An 18,418-nucleotide genomic window follows, 5' to 3' on the forward strand; every position below is an offset into this window, starting at 1 on the left:
TGTGTTTGTGTGGGGGGACGGACGGACGTGTGTTGTATGCCTGCGTGTGAGAATAAGAGGTACCGGAAGGCTTTCAGTCTTATCGTAAGGAAATGGTCAAAAGACAACATCCCCTTCCAGCTCCCTCGCTAGTTCTTTGGCGTCTGCGTCCTGCTGTTAGTTACATTACAGCAAGCTGTATGTATTCGCAGAGAATAGAGTAGAAATCAATTAATGTAATAACTATAATGTGATTGTTTCTTTATGACCTCATACCATCTTACTCACACCCTTGTCTTACCTAACCCGGGGGTTTACTTTCTCATCTTTAATGTAGTTATTCAGTTATGAATTTAAATTGACATTTCACATTATGCCACACAATGTAGCATAGTGGTTGGCAGTTGTGAAGCTCAGGAAGGCGTTTCAAGGTTACTTAACCTTAGAAAGTGTGTAAATGTTACCACAAGAGAGTAGGGACCCCTTCTTCCCAGGGTAAGAACTCAACGGTTAAAACATACCCAACTGTGGAGTAGTTTCACTTCCTTGCTCTTACTATGGAAAGTGTTTTGCTGAAACCATAATAGATGGTTTGTTAGTGTGTCTGTGGTACCTTCACATAATACCCCAATGGGCTGGTTCAGTTCCGGCTTGAAGGTTACAAGTGCCTAGACTCTTTATGTGACTGCATAGTAGAGCTGGGCGATTAATCAAATTTTGATCGCGATTTTGATTTTATCATCAAACGATCATAACGATTTTTCTTTTCTTATTACTTTTTACATTAAATGTTTATGGAACAGCTGGATACATATCGGTACATTATTTTAGGTTTGAACATTTTCTATTTTACCATTTTGTGTATTTTTTTAAGGCCAAATTTCAAAGTTCTCAGTTACAAAGTGTTTTTTGGGAGAGAATAAATACTTCATGTTTTTTAACTCCAAAAATAATCGTTAGAATAATCGTGATTTCAATATTGACCAAAATAATCGTGATTATGATTTTTTACATAATCGAGCAGCCCTACTGAATATCTTGGGCAAGATTTCTTCATATCTTAGGTCATGAATGTTATCATCTGCTTGAGAGGGGCGCCACACAAACCTGTGCCTGCCGACACTTTGTCTAACCCTGTATTGTGAATGTACCCGAAATAATCCAATATTACTACTAGGGCTGGGCGATATGACGATATCATACCGTGGACGATATGAAAGTGTCTACCGGGAGAGATTTGGCCATATCGTTTATACCGAGAGAGAAAAAAACAAAACTTTTTACCACCAGCTATTTGCACAGCACATAACTTTATTTTATAAGTGTATAATTAGTATTTAAAATATTTGTGTGATACTGTGATTTTTATTTTATATTACAATGCACTGACTGACAGCCAGGCAGGTGTGAAGAACACCTTTAAAAAAAAATGTTATTTGTATTGAAAAAACAGTTCGATGTTTGCACTATATGACACTGCAGTTAATGACAGATTGTTCGCTACTTACTCCTTTGTAAGCATGGAAATTCAAGTTCAAAATAAAAGAAAAAACTGATCAAATGTGAAGTATGGTTATTTTAAGCCATTTATTATTTTAATTTACTTCAAAAATACCATATCGTGATATATATCCATATCGTGATATAAAATTACTCATATCGTGATATAAGATTTTGTCCATATCGCCCAGCCCTAATTACTACCCACAATGCCGTTTGACATACGTTTAAGAAGCATCGCTGTTTCTTTCCTCAACCAGGTTTTTCTGGAAAGCATTGCGACCAAAATATCGACGATTGCCCCGGTCATCAGTGCCTTAATGATGGATTGTGTGTGGATGGAGTCAACACCTACAACTGCCAATGCAAACCAGAGTTCACCGGTATGTACCTCTCATCTTAGAAACCCTCTTCCCTTTGTAACGCTACCCTTAGAAACCCTCTCCCCTTAGGAACCCTCTCCCCTTAGAAACCCTATTCCCTTTGTTACTCTACCCTTAGGAACCCTCTCCCCTTAGAAACCCTCTTCCCTTTGTTACCTCCCATTAGGAACCCTCTCTCCTTAAAAACGTGCTCCCCTTGAAAACCCTCACCCATTAGAAACACATTTTTAATGCAATATTCAGAAAATGAAAACATGAAAATCCTTGCAGGATCAACTTCTTTGCTTCCACACGCATCATTTCAACACCATCTCACACTAAGTGACCAATTTTAGTAGTTTAATCATTTGTAGAAATCATACAAATGAACTCACTTTTGGTGTACACTGTTTAAAGGCATGGTTCTATACATGGTCTAAAACCTTTCTATTTCCATAATGTCCATGTTTTGGATGGAGTCTGACTACCCTCTTGCCTCTGTGCTGCAGGCCAGCAGTGCACAGAAGATGTTGACGAGTGCCAGCTGATGCCCAACGCGTGCCAGAACGGAGGCACATGCCACAACACCTACGGCAGCTACCAGTGTGTGTGCGTGAACGGCTGGACCGGGGATGACTGCAGCGACAACATTGACGACTGTGCGAGCGCCGCGTGCCACCAGGGCTCCACCTGCCACGACCGGGTCGCCTCCTTCTACTGCGAGTGTCCGCTGGGACGCACAGGTAGGAACCGGTCTGGTTTCTACTTTCTATATTTGGACTTTATTAGGAAGCATCTCATTCTCCTAACAGCTTCTAAAGAGTAAAATATTAAAGTACTTTATATAAATATGTTATTCTCCCCCTCCCTCTCCGTCTCCCTCTCTCTCTCACCCTCTCCTTCTCTCTTGCCCCTCCCTCTCCATATGTATCTCTCCCTCCCTCTCTCCCTCACCCTCTGTATCTCCCTTATCTCTCCGTTTCTCTCCTTCCCTCTCTCCATCTCCCTCTCTCTCTCCCTTGCCCTCTCCATCTCTCTCGCCCTCTCCCTATCCCTATGTATCTCTCCCTCCCTCTCTCCCTCACCTACTGTATCTCCCTCTCCCTCTCCCTCTCCATCTCTCTCCTTCCCTCTCTCCATCTCCCTCTCCCTCTGTATCTCTCCCTCTCCATCTCTCTCTTCTTCCCTCTCTCCCTCTCCCTCTGTGTCTCTCCCACTCCCTCTGTATCTCTCCCTCTCATTCTCCCTCCCCATATCCCTCTCCCTCACCATCTATGTCTCTTTCCCTGTCCCTCTCCATCCCTCTCTCCTTTCTACCCTCTCCCTCTCCCTCTGTCTCCCTCCCTCCCTCCTCCTCCCGGGTACCAGGACTGCTGTGTCAGCTGGATGACGCCTGCATCAGTAACCCGTGCCAGAAGGGTTCTAACTGTGACACCAACCCGGTCAACGGGAACCACGTGTGCACGTGTCCCCCGGGCTACGTGGGCGCCTCCTGCGACCGGGACGTGGATGAGTGTGCCCTAGGTACAATTCACCTGGAGCTAATCAAATCCAAAACAATGGCCATTGATACAACAGATATTATTATTTTTTTATATATATATTTTATAAAGAATATATTATTTTCATAATTGATTATCTACAGATTAATCGTTTAGTCTAGAAAATGTCATTAATAATAGAAAGTTTGACATGCCCTGAGCAGCTTGTGACCACGGTACCATGCGCTCGTTTTTACAGTGAATGTATCGCAATGGCGAGGCGCACACAGCTTTGGCCTTGTTCTGTTAATATTCTAGAACACTCAGGATGCTCCAGCGGGAGAGTTGGAGCTCTTTATCTAAATAATATCATATTATGAATAGATATCTATATCATATAATAGATATTGTCATGGCCAAAAGCTGTGTGCGCCTCCAGACGATGTTATGAATCTCAAAGGAGTGCGTCGGGTTCTCAGACTTCTCTGGTTCCACATCAATCTGAAGTAAACTGAACCGCGACATGGAGGAGAAAGGGATTGTTGCCCATGATTGTTGGCCGCGATTATTTCCCGCCGGAGCCCAGCTGCCCGCTGCCGAGGCACCACCGCCTTGGCAGCGGGCAACAGGCAGCGGCGAGGCACCACTCCCTGCGGCGGTGTTGCCTCACGGCGGTGGTGCCTCAGCAGTGGGCAGCGGGAAGCGAGGCTCCGGCGGGAGACAATCGCGGGCAACAATCCCTTTCTCCTCCATGTCGCGGTTCATGTACTTCAGCGAGTCAAAGCCAAAGTTCCTTTCCCCCAATTCCTTCTCAACCATGGCTGAGATAACCCCCACTAGTCTCGTTTTGGAAATACCAGAGACGTCAGAGAACCAGACGTGTTATGCACCATAACACCAACAGCAGAACGGTTATCCAAATAACAAAGAAGTTTCCAACACTTGCCTTACAGTGTGTGTATTTACACACACAGATGTGGTGCTCGCACTGTCGTAGCTCATTGTCTTTTTGGCGGTCCAATTTCTCTGGGCGTGCAAATCAGATAAAAGGGGAGCTAACATGTCCCCGTATGACGGCACACAGGGAAAATTCCAAATCGGCCCGTCTGAGCTTTGTTTTTTCAAAGGCAGAGCATGATACCTAGAGCTTGTTTTACACCTAATGCCATTTCTAGCTACTGGGGGACCATAGACAGGCAATGGGAACTCATATTAATGTTAGAAAACCTCATAAAGTGACATTTTCATGCCATGGGACCTTTAAGCAAATCACTTCCCATGGAAATGTCAGAATATACTAAAACTATAAATTACACTTTAAATTTACACTTTTACGCTTATGGTATCTATTGAGTTCTCATTACTCAGTGTGTTCCTCCAGGCTCCAACCCGTGTGAGCACGCTGGGAAGTGCCTGAACACCAAAGGATCCTTCGAGTGCAAGTGCCAGCCGGGCTACGTGGGCGCACGCTGCGAGCTGGACATCAACGAGTGCATGTCCAACCCCTGCCTGAACGAGGCCACCTGCCTGGACCAGATCGGCTACTTTCACTGCATCTGCATGCCAGGTAGGTGGCGCCTCCAATCCCTTGGATCACCTAATAGTGCTAGAGGACAGGCCTTTTTTCATAGTTTTTAGTCTTTTAAAAAATATATATCCATTACTGCTGTGTAATTACAACTGTCTTATCTTGGTTGAATGGTTGTTTTGTTAGCTTAACCGCTGCTCCTCTGTCTCCTCTGTCTCCTTGACGATGGCTAATTGGCAAACAGGCTACGAAGGCCCGTTCTGCCAGATCAATATAGACGAGTGTGCCAACAACCCCTGCTACAACAACGGCCTCTGCATCGACAAGATCAATGCCTTCCAATGCCAGTGCCCCACTGGTGAGCCACACACTTTGGTATGGGGGAGGGAGGGAGGGCTGGTAGTGGCTGGGGAGGAGGTGGTGGTTGGGAGGTGGAGGCCAAAGGGGAGCAGTAGTTTCTTTCTTGCTATCTTTCTTTCTTTTTGCTATTCTCTCTTAGTTTCTCCTCTTTTGGTCCGCCTGTCTTTCTATTTGTCTTTGCCAGAAGCAGACGAAAGTGTGCCATGTGATTGTGCACACGCATATACACAGACACACAGTGATACCCACAGACACATGTACACACACACACACGCACGCACGCACGCACGCACGCACGCACGCACGCACGCACGCACGCACGCACGCACGCACGCACGCACGCACGCACACACACACACACACACACACACACACACACACACACACACACACACACACACACACACACACACACACACACACACACACACACACACACACCCTCAGCTATCCCAGTGGGCTGATGGTTAATCCTAGCCTGAGGCAGGTTCGTGCAGGCCAGGCTTGCCCAGAATGAAGACAGCGTTAGCAAGAAAAGGAAAAATAAATCTATACGGTAAAGCTTAGACGACTTTGGACTTTAAACACCTTTCTCTCATCCCTTCTCCAGTCTGATGAGAGTGCACTTTAGTAAAGTTGGGTATTGTATGTATACTTTTGTTTCATGATACCACTAGTATCATATAAATGTATGGCAGTGATCTAAATTGGTGCATGTGTTCTTGTGGTGTGATTCTCCCTGGCTCAGGCCTAAAATGATCTGTGAGTTGATTTTGTTGTAGTTTTCTTTTTCTTTGGGTCTTTTCTACGAGAGATTCCTCTGGAATTACACCGTTTGTAGGAAAGACAGGGTGTTAATGCTTTGTTGGGATGGTGGAATGTAGCCAGTGAATAGAGCGGGAACATTCCGAGAATGAATGAACCAACAGAGAAGGAACACTCATCACCTCATCACATCAGGGACTACTGTTGCTCTCAACTGAATGGTTGATATGAAGGAGAGGAAAAAGATTGTGTTCTTTTTCTTTTTTTGTATAGGAAAATAGTGCAGCTCAGAGTTAGGGCGGATCAAAGCATGCGGGTGAAGCAAGGCAGCCTTAACCCTGTTGAGGGAGGGATTAATGCAGAGGGGATGAAGGGTGCTACAAGACGCAACATAACAGACTAGTAGCACCCCCTGAACACCCAAGTGTGTGTGTCCTTTAGAGGGGACCTGAGGGGGGCCATGGCGCTGAAAGTAGTTTTTGGAGGGAAAGTTGTGGAATGAGGGACGGGTTTGTGTGTGAAGGGTGTGCGTGTGTGTGTGTGTGTGTGTGTGTGTGTGTGTGTGTGTGTGTGTGTGTGTGTGTGTGTGTGTGTGTGTGTGTGTGTGTGTGTGTGTGTGTGTGTGTGTGTGGAGGGTGGTGGGGATGGGGGTCCTGTTGGGAAAGGGGGTCAGTGAGTTTTGGAGGAGCACAGATGGTTATAGCAAAGGAAAAGTAAGGGTGTGTGTGGTTTGGGTTTGTATGTGTGTAGGCATTTTACACTGCCAAGCCAGTTAGGTCGCAGCTTGGCACGCCCGGCAATTTCCCCTTCTTGCTTGTGTAAAACCAAGGGGTAAAATCCCCCGTCGTTACAGAGCCGGCTTTCTTGGTTCACTGGAGATGGCGGGGCTACGCACGGAGAGAGCAGACCTCTTTAGAATAACTTGCATGCTATGAATGTTTTTATTTCCTTATGATTCAAGAGACTTGCATGCAAGAATGAGTATACATCTGAGTGTAGGCTACAAAGGCAAGGCAAGGCAAGGCAAGGCAACTTTATTTATATAGCACTTTTCATACACAAGGCAGACTCAAAGTGCTTCACATATAAACATTGTCATACAATAAAATAAAATAATAGATAAGTAAAAGAAAAACATATGCAAAGAAATGGGTAGAATAGAAAAAGGCATTTTAGTATTAAAATAGAAAATAAAGGCAATGTATTTAAGATTTTAGCAGAAAGCTATAGCAAACATAAAAGTCTTCAGTCTTGTTTTAAAGGTGCTCAGAGTTGGGGCAAGTCTTAAATCCTCTGGGAGTTTATTCCAGCTATTTGTTGCATAGTAACTAAATCCTGCTTTCCCATGTTTTGTGTTTACTCTGGGGATAATTAACAGATTGGTCTCAGAGGATCTTAGTGGTCTAGAAGGCTGATGTAGTGGAAGCATATCAGTTAAGTATTTTGGGCCTAAACCATGTAGGGATTTATAGGTTAGCAACATGATTTTAAAATCAATTCTCTGACCTACAGGAAGCCAATGTAACGATTTCAGAATTGGTGTAATATGATCAAATTTTTTGGTCTTTGTTAGAACTCTAGCAGCAGCATTCTGAACAAGCTGAAGCTTCCTCAGAGTTTGTTTTGGGAGACCTGTGAGGAGACCATTGCAGTAATCAAGCTTACTAGTGATAAAGGCATGTACAAGTTTTTGTAAGTCTTCGGTGGACATGAGCCCTCTAAGTCTTGCTATATTTTTAAGGTGATAATATGCCGATTTTGTAACTGATTTGATGTGACTGTCAAAATGTAAATCTGAATCCATGATAACCCCTAGATTTCTGGCTTTGATTGAGGTTTTCAGGGACAGAGAGTGAAGGTGTTGGGTTACTTTAAGCCTTTCCGTTTTAGAACCAAATACAATTATCTCTGTTTTGTCCTCATTTAGTTGAAGGAAATTTCGGCACATCCATTCCTTCACTTGCTCAATGCACTGGCACAGCAGATCTATGGGCCGATAGTCATTTGCTGATAGCGATAAATAGATTTGCGTGTCATCAGCATAGCAATGATGGTCAATATTGTTATTTTGCATGATTTGCCCTAGTGGGAGCATGTAGATGTTGAATAAAGAGGGTCCTAAGATCGAACCTTGTGGGACTCCACATGTCACATTGGTTGATTCTGATACAAAGTCGCCAATGGAAACAAAGTAGTTCCTATTTTGTAGGTAGGACCTGAACCAATTTAAGACAGTGCCTGAAAGCCCCACCCAGTTTTCTAACCTTTCCAGAAGTAATGTATGGTCTACAGTGTCGAATGCAGCACTGAGGTCAAGTAGCATTAGTATTGAGGTTTTGCCAGAGTCTGTGTTAAGACGGATGTCGTTTACAACTTTAATAAGGGCGGTCTCAGTGCTGTGCAGGGGTCGAAATCCTGATTGGAAGGTGTCATAGCAACCAGTTGATGCCAGGAAGTGATTTAGTTGCTGGAGGACAACTTTCTCAATGATTTTACTTATGAAGGGTAGATTTGATATTGGTCTATAGTTGTTAATAATAGAGGCATCGAGGATCCGCTTTTTTAAAAGGGGTTTAATAACTGCAGTTTTCAAAGCTTTTGGGAACTTGCCTGACTGGAGAGAGTTGTTAACTATCTGCAATATGTCTACTGCTAGGCAGTCGAAAACATTCTTAAAGAGGTTGGTAGGTATAGTATCAAGGCAACAGGTGGATGGCTTTAGTTGTGTCACAGTTTCCACAAGATTTTGAGAGTCTATAACATTAAAGCATGCCATCCTTGCCACGTAATTTTTGCCTGAACAGGGTGGTAGTCCAACATTTTTGTTTGACGTGGAGATATTGATGGCTCGTCTGATACCTTCAATTTTATCAATATAAAAAGCTGCAAACTCATTGCATTTCTGCGTGGAATGGAGATCAGGTGGAATTTCTGTTGGGGGGTTGGTCAGTCTGTCAACAGTTGCAAATAGGGTTTTTGCATTATTAGTGTTGGTTTTAATGATATTGGAGAAAAATGTTTCTCTAGCATTTTTTAAGTCTAAATTGTAGGCACGGAGGCTCTCTTTATAGATATCATGGTGAATATGAAGTTTTGTTTTACGCCAGATGCGTTCAACCTTCCTGCATTCCTTTTTCTGTGCTGTTACAGAAGCAGCTTTTCTCCAGGGTGCCTTTTGCTTTCCAGAAATCGTTTTAACCTTATAAGGTGCAATGACATCTATGACTTTCAAAATTTTCAAATTAAAGTTTTCTACAAGATCATCAGCAGAACATGGGTATATACCGTTTTTTGACAGTGTTTGATTTTTTCTGTATGTCGGGAATAAAAGATATGTTAAAGAAAACACAAAAGTGGTCAGACAAGGAAGGATCAGTCACAGAGAGATCAGAAACATTGAGGCCCTTTGTGATAACCAGGTCTAGAGTGTGCCCCTTACAATGAGTAGCCTCTTTCACATGTTGAGACAGTTCAAATGTGTCCAAAATGGTAAAAAGTTTTTTTGCACACTTGTCATTCAAATCATCAGTATGAAAATTGAAGTCACCAGTTATAACTAGACAGTCAAATTCTGTGGAGATGCTAGACAATAATTCTGTGAATTCATCGAAAAAATTTGCAGAATATGTGGGTGGCCTGTAAATAATTAATAGAGAACTCTGGGGGAGCATTTCAATACAGCACTAAGGTATTCGAACGATGGAAAATCACCAAATAACATCTGTTTCCCCTGAAATACATTTTTAAATATAGCAGCAACCCCTCCACCTCTTTTTCCAGATCTACATGCATCAACAAAGTTATAGTCGGGAGGAGCTGTCTCTATCAGAACGGTTGCACTGTTATTTTGTTCCAGCCATGTTTCAGTTAAAAACTATCCCAGCTGGAGTTGTTGTTGTGGCTATGGGAGAGATGAGGCTGGAGGTCATCGTCGATGGGGGAGTGCAGAGGAGGGGGGTGGCCGTTCCTCGCCAAGCCAGCATCAGCGATGGGGGAGGGCACAGTGTTGATGGCGTTGGGCGGGCTGTTGTCTCTCTTCAAGGTCTGTGGGCTGTCTGCTATCTGTGTGTCAGATAGTGGCAGAGTAGTTGTGTGGGGGAGGCTGTAGTCTCGCTTCTTCTCAACCTGTGCTCTGATTGTGGCCTGTGCGTCAGACCATGGCAAGATTGTGGCCTGTGCGTAAAGCGAGAAGAGAAGATTGTCCCTCAACAGTTTTGAGCCTAACCTGTTTGGGTGTAGGCCATCTGCTCTGAAAAGATATTTGCGCCCCCAGAATAAGTTGAAATTGTCAATAAAGTCCCTTCCTCTTTCATTGCAGACTCTGGAAAGCCATGTATTCAGTGCAAGTAGACGACTGAATCTGTTTATTCCCCTGTCAACTGTTGGTATGGGTCCACTGATGGAAGACTTGATGTGTATTTTGTCCAGTGTATCCAATAGATCAGTGTAATCCCTCTTCAGAAGTTCTGACTGTTCTCTTTGAATATCATTAAATCCTGCATGCACAATAATCTGTGAGATTTTGGGGTTTTCCAATATGATTTTGGCTAGTTTATGGTTGATATCACTAACCATTCCATATGGGAAGATGCATGTTTTGATCTTCTTACCGGTTATATCCTTGATAGTTGAGTCTCCTATAATCAGAGTGTCTGGTTCATCTGCTTTCTCTGAGATGGGCCCTTGTTGGACGGTGGCAGACACATGCGCAGCCCGCCTCCGTGGCGACTGGTTGTTCCGTCTCTGTCCGCACTGTCCGTCCGGACGCATCTCGGGGCTCAGGGGTGCATCGGTGGCAGGCGCGTTTGTGGACTCTTGAAGTGGCAGGAACCGGTTCTTCAGCAATTAACTATTTACAAGTACAAAAACGTCAACATATTCTTCAGTCTCTCCAGTTAGAACTACTCTAGTTGATATCGCTGCATTGTCTCTGTCTAGGCAACGCAGCAACCTCTACCCACGTCCCGCTCCTGGAACCACGGAGCTGTCTAACCGCCAATGTGTGTAGGGTCCAGGAGGGTAGATTGGGGTTCTACTTCAAGCCGGCAATTTACTAGTGTAAACGCGGGGACCATGCAGGGAAAATATCGTGCATAAGAGGGGCATATTCTGCAGTGTAAAAACATTTTGTGAGTGGGTGGATGGGGGGGTATATGGTTTGTGTGTGTGTGTGTGTGTGTGTGTGTGTGTGTGTGTGTGTGTGTGTGTGTGTGTGTGTGTGTGTGTGTGTGTGTGTGTGTGTGTGTGTGTGTGTGTTTGTGTGTGTGTTTGTCTGTGTGTGTGTGTGTGTGTGTGTGTGTGTGTGTGTGTGTGTGTGTGTGTGTGTGTGTGTGTGTGTGTGTGTGTGTGTGTGTGTGTATGTGTGTTGAAAAGGCAGTGTTGTTGGTGTCCCCTCATTGCTTTTCTCTTGAGATGTAAATTCTGTTGGTCACTGTTGTCAAGGTTTGAGATTCGGCTCCCGTGCTTTTTATGTCTGTATGCGGCATCGCCATGGAATCCCTGCTGGGATTTATTGAAATGCCTCAGAGAGGCGGAAGCTAAAGTCCCCTTTGGTGGCCGGGTTGGACGGCTTTAGACCCTGTAGACCATGTAGTGTTGTGTAGACCATGTAGGTTTGTGTAGACATATAGGGTTGTGTAGATCCTGTAGGGTTGAGACGACCCTGTAAGGTTGTGTAGATCCTGTAGGTTTGTGTAGACCTTGTAGGATTGAGTAGACCCTTTAGGGTTGTCAAGACCATGCAGGGTTGTGTAGACCATGTAGGGTTGTGAAGACCATGTAGGGTTGTGTAGACCCTGTAGGGTTGTGTTGACCATGTATGGATGTGTAAACCATTTAGGGTTGTGTAGATATTTAGGGTTGTGTAGACCATGTCGGGTTGTGTAGACATTTAGGGTTGTGTAGACCCTGTAGGGTTGTGTAGACCCTGTATGGTTGTGTAAACCCTGTAGGGTTGTGTAGACCATGTAGGGTTGTGTAGACATTTAGGGTTGTGTAGTCACAAAGACAATGACATGTCTTTGTGTGTGTTGTGTTGCTGGTGTGCATGGTGTCTGAGCATGTATGTGTGTTACTGGTGTGTTGACATTTGTGTGTGTGTTATGTTGTTATTGGTGTGTGTGTGTGTGTGGTGTTGTGCGCTTATGTACTTCAGGGTTTCCCCCAGCACTATCTTGTTAAGGCGGCCGCCTTAACAAGACTAGGGCCCCGCCTTGACTACCAATGTATTGAAAAAAAAAAAAAAACATACAAAAAATACAATACAAAATACAAAAAAAAAAAATACAAAACAATACAAAAAAAAAATATATACAAAAATACAATACAAATACCCCCAAAATTTTTCACACTGGCAACATTTAGCAAGCAATGGGTCCATGACGGAGACATAAGAGAAGATACAGATGATGTACAGAGAGTTGTACCTCTGTAGGGTCCATGACTGAGACATAAGAGAAGATACAGATGGTATACGGAGAGGTGGACATATGTAGGGTCCATGACTGAGACATAAGAGAAGATACAAATGGTACACATAGAGGTGTACGTCTGCGTACCTTCCTGGCCACCTGAACAGTGATCTGCGCGACTAAACCTCCCCGAGAGCCACGTTAGCTTAGCATCAAACACACAGACGTTTCCTCACAGGCTTAGTGACAACGGAGCCCGGCACCAACCACCTGTGTGTTCCCGTAGAGGGGGGGTGGGGGGCCCTGAAGCTCTATCTCTTCATCAAACCCCTCCCACTCCACACACGCACGTCACACACACTCACGCACACACAAGCACACACTAAAACACACACACACACACACACACACACACACACACACTTCCTCTGATTAGGATCCTCAAGGTCTGAATGCCAACGAGAAGTTTAGTTTAGTTTACTTGTTTATAGTTTTGTGGACAGTCCCCTTTGAGAAGGAGCAGCTTTAGCCTATTTGGCTAATTTCCAGCTGTAGTCCCCAGTCAGTTGTCAGTAGGCAACCTACAATACATAACAGTAAAACAAATTAGAAAAAAATACATTACATTTATAATTACAGCAGGCCTGAGCAAAAAGGGGAAAAAGCATACAAACATATTGCACACAGTTGGAGCAAGAACAAACAGGCAAGCACAGATGATGGCAATGATATCAAGGCAGTTCATGCAACAACAACACAAACACACAGTAAACAAGGGAAAATAGGCCACATAGATCACATTGAAAGCACATAGGGCAGAACATGCAGGCAGGTAGCAGAGATGGAGCGGCAGCAACAATGACTAAGACTATGTCACATCAAACACACACATCACGTCTGACAGAAGTTAATGTGTGCAATTATAGTTGTCGGACAGCCATGTTTTAAGGTGTGCTGTAAAGGTGGAATATATATGTATAATGTATATCATTGATAGTGGTAGGCAGTGAATTCCAATTTCGTATTGCTCTAACAGAAAATGATTGTTGACCAAATGTGCTTTTTCTAAATGGGATTAGAAGGTCACCCCGTGTGGCGCTTCTGGTGATCTGATTGCTGCTGTTACGTTGGATTATGAATGACTTTAAAGGAGGAGGAGCGGTGTTATGCAGAATTTTGAAAACCAGGCAGATGTTTTTATACTTGATTACATCTTCCCAGCTCAGCAGTTGAGATATTGTGGAGAATTTGGTGAAAGTAATAGATATATAGAGAGTACAGGAGAGAGAGTGGGGGAAGGGGAGAGAGAGAGAGAGAGAGAGAGAGAGAGAGAGAGAGAGAGAGAGAGAGAGAGAGTGGGGGAAGGGGAGAGAGACAGAGAGAGAGAGAGAGAGAGACTACTTATTGTTTTGAATAACATGGAGTTTGAATAGCACAGGGTCCCAAGGTCAAGCAGTGTGCTTTCAGGGCAGGATAATGCACATTGTGATGGAGAAGTTTGAGGGGACAAAGGAGGCAGCAGGCTCAGCTTTGCATTGAACCGACACGCACGCATACACACCCCCACCCCCCTCTGTCAGGAGAGGAGGCCTCACAACTTTCATTCTCCATATTTATTCCCCTCCCTCTGAGAACACACACAACACATATGTGTGTTCTATATTTAGAGCTGAAAAGAGTGAAAGGGAAAATGGAACTAGTGATGCAGTTGTTAATTAACATGCGTCACCCACACTGACGAGATTCCTGGATATGACACAAACACACACACAAACACAAAAACAAAAACAAATACACACACACACACACACACACACACACACACACACACACACACACACACACACACACACACACACACACACACACACACACACACACACAAACTTGCATTTCCTAGACAAACCCACACCTGTATACTGGCAGGCCATCAAACCCTAACCCTAACTCTTGATACTGAAGTCACACCAGTCGATCCAAACCTTTTCTGTGAACAGGTTTTACTGGGAACGTGTGCCAGAACGACGTGGATGAGTGTGCCAGTACGCCGTGTCAGAACGGCGCCCGCTGCAGTGATGGGCCCAACCGCTATACCTGCGAGTGCACTGAAGGTAACGAGAAGAGAGCGGCAAAATGGGAAACAAAATGTTTTCTTATTTGAAGAGGTAGAATTACTCACATTAATCCCATTGAAAAAATGATAAAATACCATTGATCTGATTCATAGCATTTATCACAAGTTTTTTAACAAATATTCATACCCCTTAATAGTTAGAAAATAATCTTTGCGTCAAACCTTCCCAGTTTTTTTCGGATCTTAAAACCTGCATGTTGTGCGTTTTCCCAGTAGTGGCCTCTAGTGGCTTGAGTTGTAGATGCAGATATAGCGTTACCATCCTCTGATAACTGATGACTTATTTTGGGTTGACTCACGGATGGCATGTGTTTTATCCTCGAGAAACATCTTAGCTTAGATGTTTCTTTAATAGAAACAGCTTCAGTAGAGAAGTGACATAGTGCAGCTTTAAACAGACGTGATCTTGGTTTGAGAAGATACAGAAACCAAGCATGTGGTTGATCCTCCAGGTTACAGCGGGAGGCACTGCGAGACGGACATCGACGAGTGCTTCTCGGGGCCTTGCCACTATGGCACCTGTCAGGACGGTCTTGCCACATACACCTGCAACTGTCTTCCCGGCTACACGGGCCGCGTGTGTGACAGCAACATCAACGAGTGCCTGAGCCAGCCCTGCAGGAACGGAGGCACCTGCCAGGACAGGGAGAACGCCTATATGTGCAGCTGTCCCGAGGGCACCACGGGTAAGTGGCCGCTATGTCTATGAAGCTCACAGCGCTAGGCTCACACAATCATATGCAGACATGCACGTACATGTATGCTGCACACACAAATACATAAGTCACATGAACAACAAACCAACAAAAACTCAACAATACGTATAGGCCCAAATGAAAAATATGACATAACGTGCAGACCTACAAACACACACATGATGACACAACTCACATTGAAAACCATTGAGTTCATGTGTTGCCTGCTTGTCCGGATCTCTTCACAGGAGTCAACTGTGAGGTGAACATAGACGACTGCAAAAGCAATCCCTGTGACTCGGGGACCTGCATCGACAAGATCAACGGCTATGAGTGTGCCTGTGAGCCCGGCTACACTGGTGGGTGACTGACCCTGTAACATCCAGAGAGGTTTAAACCTGGCAGAATTCAACTGTTTCAACTGGCCTCTGCTGCAATGGCCCCTCTCTCTCTCTCTCTCTCTCTCTCTCTCTCTCTCTCTCTCTCTCTCTCTTTCTCTGTCTGTCTGTCTGTCTCTCTCTCTCTCTTTCTCTGTCTGTCTGTCTGTCTGTCTGTCTGTCTGTCTGTCTGTCTGTCTGTCTGTCTGTCTGTCTGTCTGTCTGTCTGTCTGTCTGTCTGTCTGTCTGTCTGTCTGTCTGTCTGTCTCTCTGTCTGTCTCTCTGTCTGTCTCTCTGGCTGTGGCTCTCTTTAGGCATTTTTACAATGGCACGCCCGGCAATTTCACTGTCTTGCCTGTGTTAAACCGAGGGGGTCAAATCCCCCTCGGTATAATTTGCATACTACGAATATTTGTATTTTTTTATGATTCAAGAGACTCGCATGAAAGAATGAGTATACAAAAAATGTGTTTAAATATTTACAAGTGCAAAAACACCAGCATATTCTTTATTTTACTGACCACTTATTTTTACCCCGACAAAAGTTCCTCTGTGTCTTTCTCGTAGATCGCACCATCTTTCCCCGGCTCTGTTTAATGCGACTGCATCACCTTCTCTCATCAATGAGATGATCAGCAACTCGCGGATTTCACCGTCTCTCCACTTAGAACTACTCATGTTGATATCGCTGCGTTGCATTTACGTCAAAATGAAACCGCCAATATGTGTAGGGTCCGGGAGGGTAAAACGGGATGTGAACTCAGGCCGGAATATTACCTCGGTCAGTGAAAATGCGCAGACCATGCCGGGAAAAAGGCGGGCATAAGACGGGCATATTTGGCAGTGTGAAAACGTTTTATCTCTCTGTGTCTCTCTCTCCGTTTCTCTGTCTCTCTCTCTGCCTATCTTTCTCTGTCTCCGTCCCTTTCTGTCTCTCTCTCTCTCTCTCTCTCTCTCTCTCTCTCTCTCCTCTCTCTCTCTCTCTCTCTCTCTCTCTCTCTCTCTCTCTCTCTGTCTCAGCCTGTTTTTCTGTTTCTTTCTCATTTCTACACTACCTTCTCAGAAAGTAAAATCTGATTCTGGTCTTCGTCTACTTTTTCCTCTTGAAGGGGGGAAGGGGAGCAGGGGGAAGAGATGAGGTGTGGAGGCAGGACAGAGAGATGGAGGCGTGGGGAGAGATGATGGGTGGTGGGGGACAGATGGCTGGCGAGTGAGCAGCACACTCCTCTGGGCCTCGCCTGTTGTCACTTTCCTGCCCCTCCCTGTCCTGATCTGCCACTGTTAGGACACAAGCTGCCCTCCTGTATACACACATACATACATACATACACACACACACACACACACACTGACTCACACACACACACACAAACACACACACACACACACACATACACACACACACACACACACACACACACACACACACACACACACACACACACACACACACACACACACACACACACTGACACACAGACACACACACACACACACACACACACACACACACACACACACACACACACACACACACACACACACACACACACACACACACACACACACACACACAAACATACATACACACTGAAACACGAACACAAGCAGTTACACATGAAAACACAAAGACACAAACACAAACACTGACACACACACACACACACACACACACACACACACACACACACACACACACACACACACACACACACACACACACACACACACACACACACACACACATACACACACACACACACACACACACACACACACACACCACAAATCGAGACACCAGGGAGTTCATCAAGAGAAAGGATTGCCTAAAATATCCTGAAAGTTGATCCTTTAAGAGGTTATGAGCCGTCCTCTCCCCTCGTCTCTCCTCTCGTCTCTTCTGGTTGAATGGAGACAAGGCTTTAATGGGCCGTCGAAGGGCCACTCAAAACTCACCACAATCTTTCTGAAAATTGATCAGTTTACAGAGAACCCAGAATCAAACTCAGCCCTCTGTTGCTAATGTGTCAGTTGACGTTGAACTTTTGATATCTGTTGCAATCAACTGAATAGAGTTTAATGAGTTTTTCTACTTGATGAAGCCTTGTGCTCCAGGGTATTCATTTGGACACAGGAAGTTATTCTAGAAGAACAACTATTTCCATGCCAAATGTATCATGCTAATATTTCTGATATTCACATTGGCTCTCTTGCGCTGTGCCAGTTGTAATTCTCCTGATGTTAGAAAGCCACGCGAACACAGTGGTGGTGAAGATGTGGGTGGTGTTAGGGGTCAGCAGTAATGTTTGTCCGTAATGCTCCTCAGACACCATGTGCAACATCAATGTGGATGAGTGCGCCATCAATCCGTGCCACAGCGGCGGCACCTGCATTGACGGCATCAACAGCTTCACATGTGTGTGCCCGGAGGGTTACCACGACGATACCTGCTCCTCGCAGATCAACGAGTGTCTGAGCAGCCCTTGTATCCACGGCCGCTGTGGCGACAAGATCAACGGGTGAGTGGACCCGTCCACCGGGGGGTGAGCCTCTCAGACTCGTCCCGCTCAACTTAATATCACGTTGATTTATTTTTATGATTATAATCTTTTTCACTATAATTAGTAAAAAAGTATAATTAGTAAAGTATAGTAGTACTACTAGTAGTTGTACCAGAATAAAGAGTTATTCACAATTTAGATGAGGCAAGCATAGCTTTTAGGATTTAATTTGTATACACATTAGTTAGCAGGAATTTGCAAGCAAATTTACAGAGCTGACGTATAAACAAATGCCTGAATGAAAATTTGCTTTCCGTACCATTGTC

The 18,418-nt window shown here is 44.6% G+C and overlaps 1 protein-coding gene across 4 annotated transcripts in view; it reads left to right on the forward strand.

Moving 5' to 3' along the window:
- LOC130388322 (neurogenic locus notch homolog protein 1-like) overlaps positions 1–18,418 on the forward strand; it is a 59,514-nt gene that overhangs the window by 15,973 nt on the left and 25,123 nt on the right. For all 4 annotated transcript variants that reach the window (XM_056597784.1, XM_056597783.1, XM_056597782.1 and 1 more), the window contains 9 exons: positions 1,740–1,862; positions 2,351–2,584; positions 3,210–3,365; positions 4,704–4,889; positions 5,095–5,208; positions 14,383–14,496; positions 14,972–15,205; positions 15,463–15,573; positions 17,918–18,110. In XM_056597784.1, the coding sequence (XP_056453759.1) occupies positions 1,740–1,862; positions 2,351–2,584; positions 3,210–3,365; positions 4,704–4,889; positions 5,095–5,208; positions 14,383–14,496; positions 14,972–15,205; positions 15,463–15,573; positions 17,918–18,110 (1,465 nt within the window). The remainder of the gene's footprint in view (positions 1–1,739; positions 1,863–2,350; positions 2,585–3,209; positions 3,366–4,703; positions 4,890–5,094; positions 5,209–14,382; positions 14,497–14,971; positions 15,206–15,462; positions 15,574–17,917; positions 18,111–18,418) is intronic.

This window comes from Gadus chalcogrammus, chromosome 8 (genome assembly GCF_026213295.1).
Source record: "Gadus chalcogrammus isolate NIFS_2021 chromosome 8, NIFS_Gcha_1.0, whole genome shotgun sequence".
NCBI lineage: Eukaryota > Metazoa > Chordata > Actinopteri > Gadiformes > Gadidae > Gadus > Gadus chalcogrammus.